Source organism: Gossypium raimondii, chromosome 13, assembly GCF_025698545.1.
Source record: "Gossypium raimondii isolate GPD5lz chromosome 13, ASM2569854v1, whole genome shotgun sequence".
NCBI lineage: Eukaryota > Viridiplantae > Streptophyta > Magnoliopsida > Malvales > Malvaceae > Gossypium > Gossypium raimondii.
Window position 1 is genome coordinate 15,370,900 of NC_068577.1, and position 20,148 is coordinate 15,391,047.

Here is a 20,148-nt window from a genome sequence, read left to right on the forward strand (position 1 = left end):
TATTACTGGGAGTGATTAGATAGACATTCTTACTTTGAAATTGTTCCTTCATTCTCAGTTTCAAACAAATGATTTAGGATAGTTGAAATATTTTCTTGGAGTTGAAGTTACTAGGAGAAAGAAATGTATTTTCTTGTCTTAAAGGAAATATCCCATTGACTTACTTGAAGAAAGTGGGAAGTTGGAATGTAAACTATGTAGCACTTCGATGGATTTCAACTCCTCACTTATAAAGGAAGATAGTGATCCGTTTGAGGATTCTGAAAGGTATAGGAGATTAGTTGGGAAACTGAATATCTTATAGTTACTTATCCTGATATCGCATATTTTGTGAGTATTGTGAGTTAATTCATGTCTTCACCAATAGTTAAACATTGAGTAGTGCTAGAACAAATCTTATGTTACCTAAATGGGGATCCGGGTCATGGTATTTTATATTAGAATTATGGGCACACAAACATTGGATGCTTCACAAATGCAAATTAGGCATAATAAAAGATGGATATGAGGTTAACTACAGGTTATTGTGTTTTTGTGAGATGGAATCTAATTTCTTAGACAAGCAAAAAAGAGAGTGTAGTTTCACAGTCTAGTGTGAAATATGAATACAAAGTTATGGCACAGCTTGTTGGGTTTGGTGCCCTAAATCTTGATGGATTAGTTGCCCCACTAAAAATCCATCTTTTCGATAAAGGATATGCTCAAACCTTTGGGATTGGTTAATTGGATACTTTCTCTTTGATGGCTAATATGGCTTTTTCCCATTTGTTCATTTCTATAGTAGCTATATATGGGTGGTCTTTACACTAGCTTGATATAAAAAATACATTTTCTTCATAGTGGTCTATGGAAGGAGGTTTATATGAAGCATTGCTCGGGGGGAGAGTGTGAAGGTGTGTCGTCTTTGGAAATCTCTGTATGGCTTGATCTAAGATTTTGATTTACAGAAGAGTAGTTGTGATCACTCGATTATCTACAAACATTCGGAAGTTGTCATATTCTACTAGTAGTTTATGTTGATGATATTGTTATTACTGGGAGTGATTATACATACATTCTTACTTTCAAATTGTTCCTTCATGCTTAGTTTGAAACGAAGGATTTAAGGCAGTTGAAATATTTTCTTGGAGTTAAAGTTACTAGGAGAAAGAAATGTAGTTTCTTGTCTTAAAGGAAATATCCTATTGACTTACTTGAAGAAACTGGAAATTCGGGATGTAAACCATGTAGCACTTCGATGGATTCCAACTCGTCACTTATAAAGGAAGATAGTGATCCGTTTGAGGATTCTGAAAGGTATAGGAGATTAGTTAGGAAACTGAATATCTCATAGTTACTCGTCCTGATATCGCATATTTTGTTAATATTGTGAGTTAATTCATGTCTTTACCAATAGTTAAACATTGGGTAGTGTTAGAACAAATCTTATGTTACCTAAAGGGGGATCTGAGTCATGGTATTCTATATTAGAATTATGGGCACACAAACATTGGATGCTTTACAAATGCAAATTAGGCATAATCAACGATGGATATGAGGTTAACTACAGGTTATTGTGGTTTTCTGGGACGGAATCTAATTTCTTAGAAAAGCAAAAAGGAGAGTGTAGTTTCGTAGTCTAGTGTGAAATTCGAATACAAAGTTGTGGTACAGCTTGTTGGATCTGGTGCCCTAAATGTAGCATTTCGTCTATGTACACTTGTATTTTTTTCGAACAGATTGGTTTAATAAAATTATTCATGAATTATATTAATACATTTTTATATTGTCCTCACGTGGTTTTTGTATGTAAAGCAAAATAGAAGCAAATATTAGCTCATTGGTTGCTTAATGTTTAACAAATACTAAGCGGTACTACGTAGTCAGATTTTAATACGGAAAGACAACTTATATTAGTAGACGAACCTAAACATGTCCTTAGTCTAATAGAAAATGAGATAATCGATTGAAAAACTAATATGCCATCTATCAATTCCAATTAGGGAGATTCTTTATCTTGGGCATCGGAGTGAATGACTCCTAGAAGATAGTGTTAGATCTAGTGCCCTAAGTGTAGTATATTCATTTGTAAACTTATAATTTTTTTTGAATAAATTGGTTAATAAAAAATTTCATTAATATACTTTGTATGATTTTTCTCATAACATTTTTATAGACAAAGAAAAATGGAAGAAAATGTTGCTTATTGGTTGCCTAATGTTTAAACAAATACTAAGCGGTATTACAAGGTTGGATCATAACACAAAAAAATAACTTATATTAGTCGGCAAACCTAATCATGTCCTTAGTCTAATAAAAAATGAGCAAACCAATTGAAAGGATAATATGTTGTCTAGCAAAGTCCAATCGGAGAGATACTTTGTGTTGGACATCAGAGCAAATGACTTCCAGAAGATAGAGACATAGATGTGACTGATTGGGCTGATAGTAAATTGGAATGGACCTAAGAAGAATAGATCCTGAATCCATTTATAGGTTATTCACTTGTGATATTCATAGTGTGGAATACCTAAATCCTGAGTGGATGATGGACTATATATGCGTGACTTGTACACTTTGATGTAAGTAAAAGGCTAAGTTCGTATAGATTAGGAATTGAAAGCTGGTGTGTTGGGTGTACGACTTCTGCAATATATAGCGTCATTCACAACAGTGGAATTCATAGCCCGAAACATGGGTAAATGATATCCTCTCATTGGCATTACATGGTTGATGAAAAGTAAATGTATTCATGGGTCGTTTGTCTTTGTGATGAATGACTTGACTATTATTTAATTGTAATTGACTTTTCATGAAGGAAGATGTAATGATTACCATGAGATAAAATAGAATCATATTGGGAGGACAGATATTATCCCAAAGAGATTAAGGATACCCTATGAGGGTAACACACTTATGACAAGGTCATTGGATGAGCACTGATCAAGTTCTTTTGTAATGGTATGCTATTGGGGAGAATTCAATCATGATACTATAGTGGAATGACTTCGTAACTAAATGAGTTTATAATTAATTAGCGAAAAGCTGGAATTTAATTATAAATCATTTGATTCCTAATCACATATGTCCAATCGGTTCCTTCGCTAAATCGTTGAAACAAGAAATGAATTGCATGTAGAATCAAATAAACAAAAATTGATAGAAATGATAAAGTTAGATAAATGAGTTACATTAAAACATGAATGTGGTTTTCTCACTGAGTATGGAAATGACCTGAGAATTAATCCAAGTTTTTCAAATTATTATTTAATTAATTGAAGTTCGAAAATGAAATTAAATTAATTAGTCATTGTGAATTCATTGAATGTAGAAATTAAATATATTTTCTCATATAATTTTTACGGTAAAATTGTCATGATTTTAATGGAATTAGAATCGGGTTGTGAAAATTGTTTAATTGGAAAATTTAATTTATTTAGAGTAATTTGATAAATAATGTTTATTTTGAAAATAGAAAAAATGTATTGGGTTAGATTAAATTATAAAGTGTTGGGTTAAAAGTTTAAGAAACACATATAATTTGACCCAATACAAGATAGACCCAAATCCCCATCATAATACATATGAGGGAAGGCACACTCAATTAGCCACCCCTCTCTCCTAGTTCAACTAGGGAATTGATTTTTCTATTAAATAGACATTAAATGCATTATACTAGTTCAATTAGAGTTTAATTTCCTCTTCCTATAAATAGATGACAATGATAATGCTAAAAATAAAATAAGTTTTACACAACTTTGAGATATTATTATTTTGTTATTTTGTCCAAAAATAGTGAGAATTTATTTCTAAGCATAAATTCTATTTTTTTGGGAATAACAATTCTACTAATTTTTATAAGAGAGAGGATTACTTTCCTACTGAAAGTAAAGAAAATATTTATGGTTCTGTATTTGATTTGAAATTGTTCAAACCCACACTCGAAGTAGTTCGTGGTATGAGGATAGCAAAGAAGATTATCCAATTGAAAGACGGGAACGTCTAGAATCCATTTAGCTCAAAACACAAGTGCGATTTAAAAAAAATATTTATTATTATGAATATCACAAATCGACTCAGTTTTTAAAATTTTATTTTTCCGCTGTGTAAAAAAACTATTTTCGAACCGAATTTTTTCCAACACAACCTATGTGCAAGATTATGTGGTTACATCCGTTACTGAATGAACTAGGTTTTAAAATATCGTTAACAACAAGATTATGGTGACAATCAAGCTGCTCTTCATATATCTTCTAACTCAGTATTTCATGAGCAAACCAAGTATATTGAGGTGGATTGGCACTTCATTGATGAGAAGATTCAACAAACAAACTATATTAAAATGAAAGATTAATTAGGAAATATCTTTATAAAATCTCTTACTGAACCTTGAAGTTATTATATTTGTAACAAGTTCGGCATGGTTAAAATTTATGCTTTAGTTTGAGGAGTGTTAAAGAATATGTAGATATGTAATTAGCTGATTACCAAGGGTTTAATTTTCTTTTTATTTACTTTTCTTATATATATATATATCATTCGATGGTGTATGAGATATAAAATTTTATTCTCTCTTCCTCCTTGTGTCTTGCTATTTCTCTTCTAATATTTCGTAAACTTCAACATCTACTGCTGCATAGCCTGCAACTTGACCTCCGGAGACCAATCCCAATCTCACAAAGAAACTCCACCATGAAAACCCTCCCTTGTCCATTTTAGTCCTTTAGATAAGCTTTAAAAGAATCATTTGGGGACTCTTAGAGTTGGAGTGTAAAGGAGGCGAATGTTTAAGATGAGAGCAATTATAAAATGTAAAAATGGTGAAGTTAAAACTTCTTAACCTTGATTGACCTCCGTTTCTCTAGATCTATCAGCAAGATTGTTATTTTGGCTTTATCCTTGGTTAAAGGACTGTACTCATAATCCTATGAAATTGCTTATTCAGACAGATGAAATCATAGTCTTGGAAAACGTTGATCAATCTCATGAGTTGCATACATAATATAAAATCAAAAGAATATCATATAATTAATTAGCCAATGTATATGAAGGAAAAAGAGCATACCCTTTCAATTATGGAGGAAGAAGAGAAGCTTGTATAAGGATTGAAAGCATTGCTTTTCTCATTTCAACATAAAATTGCAAAGACTTCTCTTTCTATTGACTGATGTGGTAGACGATACATGAATATAACTTTTTGTATGTTAAATGGATATGTAAGGCTTTATCATAATTACACGTGCTTGCTGGAATAGCTCAGTTGGTTAGAGCGTGTGGCTGTTAACCACAAGGTCAGAGGTTCAAGCCCTCTTTCTAGCGATTCTAATTTTTTCCTCTCTAATAACCATGTTGTGCATACTGGTTTCTCTGACCATCACTTGTTATTTTCTTTTCCATATTTTTAATGTCTTTCTCATGCTCTAATAACCATGTGCATACTGGTTTCTATTTCAATGCTTATGACTATCGCTAGTTAGTTGATGGACAAGAGGGAGCTAAACTCATGTAAAGAGTAGTTTCTTACATTGTTTCTCATGCTTTGATAACCATGTTGTGCATACTGGTTTTATTTCAATGCTTATGACCATTACTAGTTAGTTGATGGACAATATGGAGCTAAACTTATGTAAAGACTAGTTTCTTACTTGGTGATAGTCAAGTTGAGGTGTTCATTCTATTTCTGGTGTACTCTTTTCTCGGTCGATATACGTTTTGCAGCTAAAGTCATCGAGTTGGAAAGCCGAAAGACATTAATCATTGTGTAAGTCAAGAAGTTTACAAACTATGAAACAAAGTGTGTGTGCTATGGAGAAAAAGATGGATCTTAGATATGAACCAACAACCACAGCCTCTGAAGTATGTTCTAACTTCAACATAAGCTGTAGTTTTCCAAAGCGGCATTTTCATTTCCTATGACCAGATGATGCCATAAGTATTCCAACAGCTGCAATGAACATGAACAACATGCTGAACAGCAATATATATGTTCTTCGTGACGATCTTCGGTACTCTCCGAATAAAACCACTCCCCAAAATGTGCTCACTAGAGGAAGTGCCTGAAACCATGATCAAAGATTTCACATATGATGGCGAATAGACAACTTAAGCATACTTATTCAGTGGAAATGATCATTAAAATCAAACCTGAACAGCATCTGCTGCTGCATAGCCTGCAGCTTGGCCTCCCATGAACTGGAGACCATTCCCGAACCCACACAGAAACCCGGCGAGGAAGGCCCACCCTCGGCCATTCCAGTCCTTTAGATAGGCCTTAAAGGACGATTTGGAGACTCCCAAAGCTGGATGGTAAAGGAAGCTGATGTTTAGGACGAGAGCAATTACGAAACAGGAGACAGAGAAGTAGAAAAAAGCTGTGTAGACAACCAACTTGGGAACCCCTTGTTTCAAAGTGTGCCATTGATCGTTTGTTGCCAAGTTGAATGCCGGTGAGAAGAGGGAGAAGCAAACGCCGGCGAAGAAAGTTAAGGTCAGTCCAATGAACATGCTCTTTCCGAACACCTGCAGAAGAGAAAAAACAGAACAAAATGAAGCCAAGACCAAATAGACTTCCCAAAAGTGAAAATGGTGAAGCTGAAACTAACTTCCCAACCTTGATTGACCTCCTTTTTTCAAGCTCTATCAAGAAGGTTGCTGTTCCGGCTTTTGCCTTGCGTATAGGACCACCCCCGTTCTCTCGATCCTTTAAAACTGCTTCTTCAGACGCCGATGGAAGCACAGTCCTGGAAAACACTGATCAATCTCATGATTTGCATATATATAGTAACAAATCAATCAAACAGGAAAATGAATCAAAATCAAAATTTGTTTAGGTAATGTATTGGAAGGAAAACGAGCATACCCTTTTCCAGTTTCATTATCAATTGGCCAACTGCTAAGCTTTGCTTTATAATCAGCTGCATTGGATGAGTGAACAGCTGATGCAAGACAAACAGCAACTAGGAAGCAACCAACACCAGGAAAAAGGATCTCAGCTTTGTTTATTTTTCCATCCAAGAAGTAATTCAAGGTTGTACCTGTTAGAACCAAAGAAAATTTAATCAATGAAATCAGAAATCAAGTTCTTTTCAATGTCAATAGATTCAAATATTCAATATCTAACCTATAACAACAGTCATGCTTGATGAAATGACTTCTACAACTGATAAACCAACAAAAGCCCAAGCATATTGTGTAGAAAGGTTTCCCAAGCTGAGAACCACCCCACCAGCCATTGCGAATAAAACCGAAGACCAATTATCCTGCATCGAATTCCCATGAATATATTACATTCGGAATAAGTGAAGGGATTGCTGATATTGGGATTCCAGCACCGAACTTGCTAAATACCATTTCTCTGAGTGGCTATCTGAACCAAGTGGGTTAAGCACTTAGAATCTTTTCAGCTGTAGCAAATAACAGTAACCTTTTATGTTCTTTGAAATGGCAAACTAGACTAGAAGACTTTCCAAGATAGCAACAATCCCAACTGGGAAACTCACCTGGGAAAGTTGCGTGAAGAAATTGGGCCTTTCAACCGTGCTGTCCCCAATTTGGCCAAATGTTAAAGCTATAATAACAGCAGCCAAGAGATTTGTGATTGTATAATCAAGGTAAGTGTGCTGGGGAAGGCGTCCTCGCCTCTCTAGCAGAGTGATAAGTGCAGGCCATGTACCCAGGAACAAAAGAGCTAACAGCATACACACTATGGCACCCCCTTTGCTCTCCACTACATACATGATCTTCACTCCGGAATATCTGATACAATCCTAAAACCATGAAAAACTTGTCAGTTCAAAACATGTTCTCCAATCATCTTTTCCCAAGCACTCCAATTGAGTCATTGAAAGATAATACAGAAAGGTATCCTTTCTAACTTTACCTTGAATCTCGGAACTAGGGAAAATAAAAGAATAGAATATGCTGAATCCAACTGGAACCATCTGCTTTATAGTTTATCTTGTTAAAGCAGATTCGTTTGACTGCAACTTGTTTTAGATATTTGCACGTTTCTTCTTTCTTTCCGCCATACATAGTGGGCCAAAGTATTGCTAACTATTAAATTTATAAATATAATTTTTAAATTTATGATATCTTCATTATATCAATATAGAATATATATACTAATAGCTATTAGATGATAAAATTTTTATTGGTTGGTGGGTATATTTTCATGTTTCTATGAGTGGAAAAATAGATGAATACTCAAATGGGTGGTATTTTAATGGGATCTGATCCAGCTTGGCTATATCTGGTTTATTTTTTTAATGAATTTGATGCTTTTATTCCTTATTGAAAGGGTTTGCAGAAGATTGCGGTCCAAGCTGGCTGTATTGTCCCCAAAATCAAACATGACATAACAGATATGGCTGGTTATATATATGTATTTAATGTTTAAGCATACCATTAACCGACAATCACAAAGTGTTCTCTAATATTTTAAAATAGGACAGAGTACGCCATTCTCAAGTGATTGGAAGCAAGGTTACAGGAGTAAATGAAAACCGATGATATTTAGCTGCAAGCAATGCGAATACAGACTCTTTTTTTTTTATAAAGTAGGAATTGAACTATAAAATTTTTGAACGATTAAAGTGTAATTTTATTTTGAGGTTTTAAAATACAATTTTTATTATTTATTTACTTTTAGTTTGATCATTTATGTCCTTTTAATCTAATTTTTGAAAACTGAATTAAAATGATCAAAATCTAAAAGATTGAATCCGTAATAAACCAATTCGAAAAACTTAAATATTGAAGATTTAATAATAATATCAACTTTATGCTTAGCAGTGTGTGGATTAAAGTGTCAAAGTGCTTTGCAGTAAGTGTTTAAAGTTTGCACAATTTCTCTTTTCTGGTCCCCGTCAAAATGTTTAAAAAATTCAATTATTTAATGCCCTTGATTGAGACCTGCTAAGATATAATTTCTTTTACTTTTTCTTTCTTTTATACAGCTAAGATATCATGTGATATATTAGTCAACTTAAGCAAGCTTAAATAATTAAATTATTTAAGAATCCTATAAGTAAGGGTATAACATAAAACAAAATTCAATTATTTTATTAAGCGTAAATTGTGAATTCAATTTTTATTTTTAAATTGATATTTTTAATCTTTTATTTTAGTCATAATCAAATGGTGATAATTAAATTTATTAAATTAAATATTGTTATTTACAAAATCTTATTCGACAAATATATGATTACATGTGTAATATCATTTTATCATGTTATTTTCACATTATACTAAAAAATCACATTATTTTAGTTAATAAATTTAATGGTTATAGCTTGAATTAAAACTAAACCCTAACTATTAAATATGTTGAGTTAAATTATGTTATTTACAAAATCTTATGCTCATATCATCGATATATTATGTCATCTCAATCTACTATTTCCAAATTAATACTTAAAATTAAGTCACATTAATCTAGTTAATAAATTTAATGACTATTGTACCAATCAGGATTAAAGTCTCAAAATTCAAAAAAAAAAAATCTAATAGCAAAACATTGACTTCAAAATATTTTGCCGAAACAAAAATATGTTGTAAATTCATATCTTTGATATTTATATGAGGGTTAATATCACAATTAGGGGTTTAAAGTTAAATACTGGAGAACGGTGTTTTGACGAGGATAGGTTAAAAGATGAAGTCGTTCGTTTCTTTCAAGAGCTATATTTGAATGATGATTTTGATAGGGATTGGATACTAGACTTTGTTTTTTTTTTAAAAGAATTGCCCACGGTTGTCAAAGAAGCTTTGAGTTCTAGAGTCACTAAAGAGGAGGTTAAGGCGATGCCTGGTAAGGATCTTCATGCAAGAGTTTATCAAAGTCAGTGGGATATTGTTAGAGAGTCAATGTTTCAAGTGGTGGTTAAAGCTTTTGAAGGCAGGCCGTTGGACCCAAGGACCACTAACACTGTGTTGGTTTTACTTCCGAAGGTGCAGAGACCGGAATCGTGGAGCTAGTTTAGACTAATAAGTTTGTGTTCTGTGGCATACAAGACTATAAAAAAAAAACTATTGTGACGAGGCTAAAGTTCATCATACCTGTACTGGTGGCACCAAATCAGGTGAGCTTTGTGACTGGTTGTTCTATTAAGGATAATGTTTTGATGATGCAAGAGGTGATTCATTCAATGCAAACGAATATGAGGAGACCAAAGTAGATGACAATTAAAATTGATTTTAAAAAAGCATACGATAGAATTAGATGGGAATTTCTTAAGGAAACTTTGAGGTATGCAAGATTATCGACTTATTTAATATTTGTGGTTATGAATTATGTTACGAGCTCAACCATGCAAGTCTCATGGAATGGGGAATATACGAATGAGTTCAAACCTTCAAGAGGGGTTTGAAAAAGTGATGTTCTATCACCATATCTGTTTGTACTCTATATGGAAGGTTAGGCCATTGCATTAGATATGCTATTGAGGAAGAAACATGGGAGATGATATGGTTATTTGATGATGGACCTAGTATTTCACATCTATATTTTGCAGACGATCTAGTTCTTTTCTGTAAGAAAAATGTACAAAAAGCCAATATGGTGAATCACATCCTTCAGAAATTTGGGAGATGTTCGGGCATAGAGCCAACAAATCTAAATCCCAAGTTATCTTTTCAGAGGCAGTGGGAAATGGCTTAGCAAACCAAATCACATGCACACTTGGGGTGGAACATGTTGCAGATTTGGGTAGGTATCTTGGTGTCCCAATGTTGTATAAACGAGTCACTAATGCCACATACTTGTTCATATTTGAAAAGGTTCGAAAAATGTTGAGTGGGTGGAATGCCAAGCTACTTTTTCTTGTTGGACGGGTAACACTTGCTAACTCGGTGTTATTTACCATTCCAAGCTATTTTTTGCAATCAACAATTATTCCAAAAGGGGTATGCTAGGAGATTGAAAAGATTATAAGGAGGTTCGTCTGGGGTGCTTTGAGTAATGACCATAAGTGTAACACCTATAACCCGTACCCGTCGTCGGATTAGGGTTACAGAGTATTACAATACAATTCAGAATAAATAATAACAAATAGCATCAAGTTTGACAAATTCATAAATAATCAGATTAGAGTAAAACATACAGTTATGGACCTTAAATCAAGCCTACGAGGCCTTATAGATAGTTTAGGAACAATTAGGGACCAATTCGAAGCAAATCAGAGCATTTAGGGAAAAATTGAAAATTTTCAGATTAGGGGTCATATAGTCGTGTGTCTAGGCCATGTGACAAAGCCAAGACCATATGGCTCCCACACACCCGTGTGGTTATCCCACACGCCCATGTGCTCACTTGTGTGCTCATTCGTGTGTCCATCCGTGTAACTCACTAAATTGGGTCACAAGGCCGTGTCGCAAGCCATGTGCCAACCCATGTGAATCCTACACCTAACACGCTGGGGAAGCCTTTTGTGGGTTACCCGTGTTAACACACGATCGTGTGACAACCTGTGACCCAGGCCGTGTGTGCCCAAAAATGACCTAAAATATGCTTATTTCATATCCAAATACTTAAGTACCTAAACCAAATCTCAACGCATGATTATAAGACTTCAAAATGCATTTCAATGACACCCAAAGCATGCCAAACAATCAACCTAAGTCCTAACCAATGTGTCATCAATGACACCACATTTCAAACACTTAACATTTCACCTACCTAGAATTACATTGTACAAGCCTCAACCCATTCAAAATAACTAGCATTCAATTCTAACATACCTTGATTAGTTCATATCAAACTTACCTTTCCATACTTGAGCATACATCTTAAACTTGGAACTTAACATGCATACCACATTAGTTACTCATTCCAAAATATCAAAAGCACAACACATACACATTACAAATACTTATGAACTAATACAATCATAACCAAATGGTCCTATTACATGCCATATAAGTCAAGTTAAATTTAAAATCTACCAAAGAGGTCATCGGATAGTGTGATTCTTTGAGTTGATCCAATCTCCTAATTTCCACAGATACGTATTCTACAAAGAAAAAGACAAGGACACGAGTAAGCTTACATAAAGCTTAGTAAGTTCATCGATTAACGATAAAGCTTACCGATTAAAATAATAATTCAAATAACAAGGTTACTAACAGAGTTCCTGTTAATCACAACTCACAACAGGTGAGTAATGCTCAACAATAGTGCAAATCAATTTCTCATATTTCAATAACATTCAATGATCAATAAAACATTGCCCGATGAACGATATACAAATACGAGTACACGGTTAACCATCTAGAACACACTCGGTGCTCGTACGAGTTAATCCAATCGATAGCACACTTCGGCACCAATTGCTTAGCCTGAAGGCTAATGTCCGCCCCCGTAACACATTAGATAAATACTGTAATATAACTCAATAGTCCGTAAAAAATACAGGACCTTGGTATATTCAGTGAACAGATGATATACAGAAATCATCATCAAATAACCTATTGGCATGCCAATCATACTCTATTTTACATTCATTCGGCTTAGGGCATTTCATCATTGATCAATGCGATAATAACTCATTAGTTCAATTTCCCTATATAAACATTAATTCATTAACCAACATCCAATAACTAAGTTCATATAACAAGAATTTAAATTGTATTGAAATTAAACCGAACGAACTTACCAGATTAAACTGCAGTGACAATAAAAATACAGAGACTATTCTGTAATTTTCTCTTTTCCTTAGTTTTCTACTTGTTCTTGATCTAAAATAATATTTTCATTCACTTAGAAAATTCTAACAGAAAAATCAACTTGTTTTATGCAATTAATCCCTTTTTGGCATTTTTAGAAAATTACCCACAACATTTTACTTTTATGCAATTCAGTCCCTAAGCCCAAAACATGCAATTTAAACATTTTTATTCAAATCCAAGGTTAGATGAATGTTCAAGGCCCTCACTACAATCTATAATTGAAATTATTTCATGTCAAGTCCTTGTAAATTTATCACTTTAACAATCTAGTCCTTAAACATTAAAATCATCAAAAACTGCTTTACAAAATAGTTATATCTAACAACCACACTCAATAATCTTCCATAAAGCTTTAAGAATAACTCAAACTCAACAATGAAACAATCCAAAACATTTTAAATTTTTACAAATTAGTCCTTGGGTTAGCTAGATTAAGCTAATACGAACTAAAAAACATAAAAATCACTAAAAACGGGCATCAAAGGCGTACCCAATAGAGAACCCTAGCTAGACCGAAGCTCCCTTCTCCTTCAAAAATGGTTTTCGATTTTAGAAAGTATGGTGGAATAAGATGGACTAGAAATTTCCATCATGTTTTATTTTAAATTCATTTATTAACTTAATTATTATTATGCCCTTATTATTTCCATTCAAATTCCAACAATTATAAGCCCATTACCGTTCATTATGAGTAGTAATAGTTTAATTACCATTCAAGTCCTTTAATTTACATTCCTATAACTATTTAATAACTTTAACTAATAGAAATAAACCTTATCAACTTTTATAATTTAGTCATTTCTATTTAATTAAATGTCTAAATGATAAATTTGTTTAACCAAAATTTTAATATGACACTAATGATCTCGTAAATATTTAGGACGCCTGAGCTTAATTAATTTCTAAATAATTTATGTTTACGAGCCGACACGTCGGAATTATGGTCTTAAAACCACTATTTTCGACACCATTGAGAAACAAGTTATTACAGTAAGATTTCTTTGGTGGGTTGGGACAAATGTTGCATGCCGATTGATAGAGGGGGTCTTAGGTTAGACATATTCATAGCCAAAACAAATTTTTTCTACTCAGGTTGGGTATTAACTTAGTTAACAATATGGAGGTTTTCTGGGTGAAAGTGTTACGTTCTAATTATAAGGTGGCTGACCACATTCCAAATAATACATCATCAAACCAGTGTAGTTATACTTGGAGATCAAAGAGATGTATTTGGAAGGATCTTTGAAAAAATATGGCCTAGAAGGTTGTTACTAGTTGGGACGTGAAGTTTTGGAAATATACATGGTTTAGGGACTTGGGACCACTAACTTATTGCACGTTACCAAGACGAACCTTTATGGAAGTTAGGGTCTTTGCGATAGTGACCCTAGAAGGAGATTAGAATTGGAAGTATCTCATAGGTAAGTTGACATATCAAAGAATTCACCTACTTGTTGAATCAAGTCCATATTTGGAAGATGAAGGCAAGGATATATGCTGTTGGAAAGCGGCTAAGTTTGGTACTTACAATGTTACACCCTCATTTGGCAAACCGATATTTTTGGAAGATTGAATTGGCAAAACCACATAATTGAATTGGAAAAACCACATAAGCCGCGAGATTTAGATTGGTTGGCGTTGGCGAATTCCCTAGAAAAAGTATTTTACTGAGCTTCACCAAGCTTGCGAACTCTCATACCACAGGTGGTGAGTTTTTTGTTTGGCGAGATCCTTATTTGGCATTCCTTTCATTAATAAAGTGTAACACCCCTCACCCGTCTATATACCGAATTAGGGTTACAGGATGCTACAACACATAATAGAACAAAATCATGCTATATCAGTTTAAATTTTAATAAACAATAATCATTCATCAATCATATAGTCAAAAACATGTTATTCATACATTATTGGGGTTAAATTGAGCTTACAAAAGCTCTTAAACAATTGAGAAAAAATAGGGACTAATTTGAAATATTTTAGAAAATTATGGTAACAATGCAAAAAAAGGGTCATATGGCCGTGTCTTCGAGTCGTGTAACTAATTGTGGCTGTGTGGACCTAATTTTCACCTAATTATATAGACCATATGACCGTGTCATGTGCCCATGTAAAACACACGGCCGTGTGCCAGACCATGTAACAGACCGTGTGTACATATAAATACCCTACAAGGCAAGTTACAAAGCATCAACACTCACATACCATATATGCACTTCATACCAATTCTTAAACCTAATCAAAATACACCAACAAATACCAAAAACACCATTTCAAACATCATTCTTAAGTGCCTAACCAATGTACCATTTTGGCACCATCATAACCAATATAAAACATCCAACTTAACCATCCATACAAGCATATATAAACACCAATGTGCATTTTACCATAAACACCATCCAAACCTTACCATTTCATCAACCTAAAACATGCCTTAACTCTTACCAAAATTATCCATACATAAATCTCAAACACACAATTACTATGGTACATATTCACAACTTACCAAATCCATGAAACAACTTAGTACCATAATTTCATATATATACTACAAGTATCAACTAACACATATACTAAGCATTTCATCCAAGTTTAACCATTTCCCAGCCATTTCACAATCCAAAATCAAGCATACCATCACCACACATACTATCATCATTTACCATGTATACATACCATAGTAATCATTAAATTCAACTTTATACATGACAACCATTATAACAAATTGCAACTTCAACTTATAACTTTAAATCATCAACCCAAAATATCCCATATACATAACATATCTCCATTCAAAACACAAACCACAATCAAGAAAAAAGTTCCAACATTCAATATTGGCCAAAAACGAATCGCCTATATACATGCCAAAAAATCGAGTTTAAACGATAGAAAAACTACTGAATCAATACTAAGATAGTGTCAAATTCAGACGATCCGCTTGGTGAGTTCCGCAAGTTGGCATTCTACAGGGAAAAGGAAAAACAAATGAGGTAAGCATATACGATGCTTAGTAAGTTCACAGGTATTAAACCAAGTAACTTACCTAAGGTTATAAATATACATTACACGTTACTTAGCTTGGTAAAGTTTTCCTATCATGGCAAAAAAAATATATAAAAAAGGTGAGTTCAACATTTATCATACCATATAGTAACTCAATCATATAACATTTGAATTCACTTATTCAACATTTCATCACCATTCACAAAACAAATATTCATTTAATCAATTCACTATCTTAATCATATCATACAATCTACTTACCTACAATGCATCCCATTTGATTATTGCCAAACATTATTTTCATTTAATAATTTGAATTCTCCATTCAATTCATCTTTATACCAAATAGATATTGAATTTCAATTTAATGTCAATCACTATTTTGTTTCATAGTACAAATTTTAAATCACATTCATTGATTTGCCACATTTTCATCTTGTCCCTTAGGCTTGTATAAACGATTCTCGATATGTATATATATCCTCTGATAATCATATCAACTCAATCAATATCATTTATTCCATTTACAATATACATTTCCTATTAACCTGACTTTTTCACATCCTAAAAATCAAGTTAGTAGAACCGGGTCATTAAATTAATGGTTGAGTTAGATATCAAAAAATAGGGTCGTAAATGAGTAATTTAAGTATGTGAGTAACATAATCAGATTTTTATTTTATTAACTAAAAATTTTTCAATTTTGAGGTCTAATTGGAAAAATATGGATTTTATTTGATTTAAGACCTAATTGGAAAATAGAAGAATTAGGAGTGGCCAAAAGGGAAAATTGCCCAATTTTTGTTAACTGGTTTCGTACTTGCAGCCGCTCATGTCTTTCCCATTCTTTTCGAAACCCCAAATCATTCAAAATTTTCCAAAACCTAAAATTTGAGAGTTCCTTCAAAATCAATTCATTCCTTTAGATTTATTAACTTTCCAAACACCAAAATAACTCCTAATTTCAAAAAAAAAAATCACATTTTCTTCCCCAAATTCATCATTATTCTTCTTGATTTCAAATCCTAGATTAGAGCTCTAGATTTTCATTTTCATCGAATTAACTGTTGGATCAAGTGAGAGCCTCTTTGAGCAAGTTAAAATGTAAGGAAAAACTAGTTTGAGCTTTCAACTATAAGCAGAACCATAATTTGTGAGTGTTCATAGTCGTTGTTGGTATGCGCAATTTGCAGCGTTAATCGGGATCCTAGGATTAGCTTAAACTCCTATCCTTAGTTTCGAGTGTAAGCCTTATCTATACTTTTTGCCTTATTGTGAAGTTATGCCTAATGTATGTTATGTTGTGGAATGTGAGGCTATTATGACAAGTAATGTGTGTGAATACTTGTACGTGATATGTGATATATTGGTTGTAATGCACACATATGAGATGTAATATATGATGGCTCAACGAGCATTATTGTGGAATGTGAAGTGCAATTAAATGTAAATCTGATAAGCATGTGTTATGTACAAGTTTGTGATGTAAATTAAAGAATGTGAACAGAGATAATATGCATTTAATTAGTAATTAAATATGTGTAATTGTGGTTATTTTGGCCTTGTGATCTTTCAAAACTTTTGGATATAGTTGACATGTAATAGGATTGTGAGTACTCACATTTGTGTTTTGGGATTTGGGCATTGTGGCCCCAGGGTAGATTGGAGAGATAAGGGAATGTTGAACTAAGCTCCATTCATCGGGACATGTTGGTGTTTTGGAAAGTGTTTAGCTTTATGCTACACTTTTGAGACATGTTAGACTCTTTGAATCTTTGGTGTGATGGAGATTCATTTATCCAATGTGTGGTGATATAGGCACTTTTATGTTTCATATTCTCAAGCTGCCAAATTATCATTAAATGAAATTATATATATATGAGTTATGTTGTGTGTAATTTCATGTGAGAGTATATGATAATTTTATGAATTAATGAAGCATGAATATGTTATTTTGACTTGACGAAAATATGGTTATGAATGTGCCTTAGTATGCTCTTGCTTAACTTATGATGTTGTGTATACTTTGTGGTAATTCTAAATATTCACTGAGCTTATTTAAGCTCACACGATCCACGTTAAAATTTTGTAGATAAATAGAACTTTCGGTGTGAGTGAAGTGGCAAAGGAAGTGATTTAAGTAAAGCAATAACTTTTGAGTAGGTGGTTTTATAATTTTTGGACACTATGAATAAAGGCAATGTGGGTTAGAGTTATAGTTTTATTTATTATCATTATTTTATTACTACTATTTTGGGATAGGACTTATGGAATGTTGATGTTACTTTTGGACTTTGCTTATAAACATTTTGATGTTTGAGATTGAGGTTGATAATGCATGTTAGGTATTCTCGATGAAAATGTATTGATATGGCAGGACAAATGGTTAAAAGATGTTAGTAGGTTCAGTTAAATTAGACATTAGTTGTATGTTGAATAAGAATATTGTTTTCAGCATGAAGAATATTTTAACTTGTGAAATTTTCAGCATTCTGAGTAAAAGCATCGATACTCGGGACCCAAAATATTGATATGATGAGAACGAAATATTTTCAAAAATTAGTAGTAACCCGATTTGGTATTGGTACCCAATCACGAGTACCAATACCTGTGATAAAAATACCGATACCCCTACCAAGGTATCGATAAAATGTTTTAACCAAAATTGGCAGAGAGCTAAAATGGTACCGATACCTGTCTGTTCAGTATTGATACTTTTATTGTTTTTAAAAAAAATTTAGATTGGTCCCTATATCTTGAATAATTCTATTGCTGATGTTCATTATATGTTGGTTATTCGTGATTTCATCTTTAAAGGTTGTTAGTGGTAGTCGTTGCTCATAATTTAAATAATATATTCATGTGTATAAGTTCCGGTAGTTGTTGTAGCATCCTAAAACTTAGGTTCGGCGATTGGACTGGGTGAGAGGTGTCACAGACTCAGACTCAGATGGATACACGGATCCAGCCAACACACCAATTTGGCACATAGTGACTGTCAGATAAATCCAAATATAATAAGTTGCGCCCTGTAGTGGTCGGTAAAGCCAACAAATAGATGTCCCTAGCACTGGTCAGTATAATCGACAAATGGGGTGCCTAGTAGTCCTCGACATGTAGTCGTATAACCCTGAACTCTTCATATCCTTTGGCATGCCAATTATATCCGACTTGTAATAGCCCTTTTTTCTATGGTGTCAGAAACAGTGGTTTTGGGACCACAGATTTGACGTGTCGGTTCGTAAATATTTATTAGTTAAAATATTTATGAGGTCATTAGTGTATTATTAAAATTTGGTTATGAGATTATATCATTTAAATAGTTAATTTGGTAAAAAAGACTGAATTGTAAAATCTATAAAGTAGAGTTAACTACATTAAGAGGATTAAACGAATAAATTAGCCAATAATGATTTAATGGGTGAATCAACATGGTTATTTATTTTAATGGATAAGTTTAATTAAGGTTAATTGTGAATAATTAATGTTTAATTAAGAACTTTGAAATATTCAAAAAAACCTAAGTATATATATTAAAGTAAAAAAAGGAAAAAGAATAATTTTAGATTAGTCTTCATCTTCTCCACAGCACAAAGAGAAAAAAAACTAGGTTTTCAAGCTTTCATTTTAAAGCTTCAATTGGTAAGAGTTTTGATGCCCATTTTTAGTAATTTTTATGTTTTTGAACTCATATTAGCTTAATCTAGCAAGGCCAAAGATTAATTTGTAAGACTGTTAAATGTTTTGAATTATGCTATTGTTGAGATTTTTGATGATTTTAATATTTAATTATTAAATTTTTTAAGTGTTAAAATTTCAAGGATTTCAAGTGAAATAATCACAAGTAAAGGCTGATATGGTGATGGTTACCAATCGACTACATTGGGTTTCTAAGAAAATTGGGTTAATTACATGATTAGGGCTTGAAGACTAAATTGAATATAAATAAAATTTTAGGGTAATCTGGTAAAATGTCAAAAAGGGACTTATTGCATAAATGACTTAAAATTTATGTTGATTCAATTAATTTAATGAAATTATTTTTTAGATCACAAACGTGTTGATAACCGAGGAAAAGATAAGGTAGCGGAGTAGTCCCTATGCTTTGGCTATTACTACAAATCAGCCTAGTAAGTTTGTATTTCTAAATGTTATAATTAGTGTTTCTTCCATATAATTTATATATTTAAGTTGTGGAATTTCTAAGCATACTGGATCAATTGAGGGTTGGTAATACGAACAATTAAGGTGATTTGGCCTTGGGTCGGGATGTGAAGTGATGAAATGATTAAATATTATGTTCTAATGATTAGACCATTTCGATGACTGAGAATCCCGTATAAGTTGTAGATTTTCAACAGCTTGTGTGAGCAGCATCGATAACTAGTGAAACGACTAAATGGTCTATTATGACAAATGAACTGTAGCAATGGTTAA

The 20,148-nt window shown here is 32.9% G+C and overlaps 1 protein-coding gene and 1 non-coding gene across 5 annotated transcripts; one reads left to right on the plus strand and one right to left on the minus strand.

The window, feature by feature from the left end:
• Positions 1-5,224: 5,224 nt before the first annotated feature.
• TRNAN-GUU (transfer RNA asparagine (anticodon GUU)) lies at positions 5,225-5,298 on the plus strand. Its single transcript has one exon. It is a non-coding gene; the product is annotated as a tRNA-Asn (tRNA).
• A 413-nt stretch (positions 5,299-5,711) lies between these two features.
• LOC105784333 (ureide permease 1) lies at positions 5,712-8,004 on the minus strand. 4 transcript variants are annotated; one of them, XM_012610189.2, is made up of 7 exons: positions 7,859-8,004; positions 7,479-7,745; positions 7,100-7,238; positions 6,839-7,013; positions 6,590-6,719; positions 6,124-6,498; positions 5,712-6,035 (listed from the first exon to the last, which is right to left on the minus strand). In XM_012610189.2, the coding sequence occupies exons 2-7, from the start codon at positions 7,713-7,715 to the stop codon at positions 5,883-5,885; spliced, it is 1,209 nt and encodes a 402-aa protein (XP_012465643.1). In that variant the 5' UTR covers positions 7,716-7,745; positions 7,859-8,004; the 3' UTR covers positions 5,712-5,882. The 4 variants fall into 4 exon arrangements, 2 of the variants coding, with proteins under 2 accessions (XP_012465643.1, XP_052482009.1); XM_052626049.1 differs by lacking the exon at positions 7,859-8,004 and adding an exon at positions 7,327-7,382 and having other exon boundaries at positions 7,479-7,628; XR_001130458.2 differs by lacking the exon at positions 7,859-8,004 and having other exon boundaries at positions 5,888-6,035; positions 6,124-6,278; positions 6,368-6,498; positions 7,479-7,827.
• Between the last annotated feature and the right edge of the window lie 12,144 nt (positions 8,005-20,148).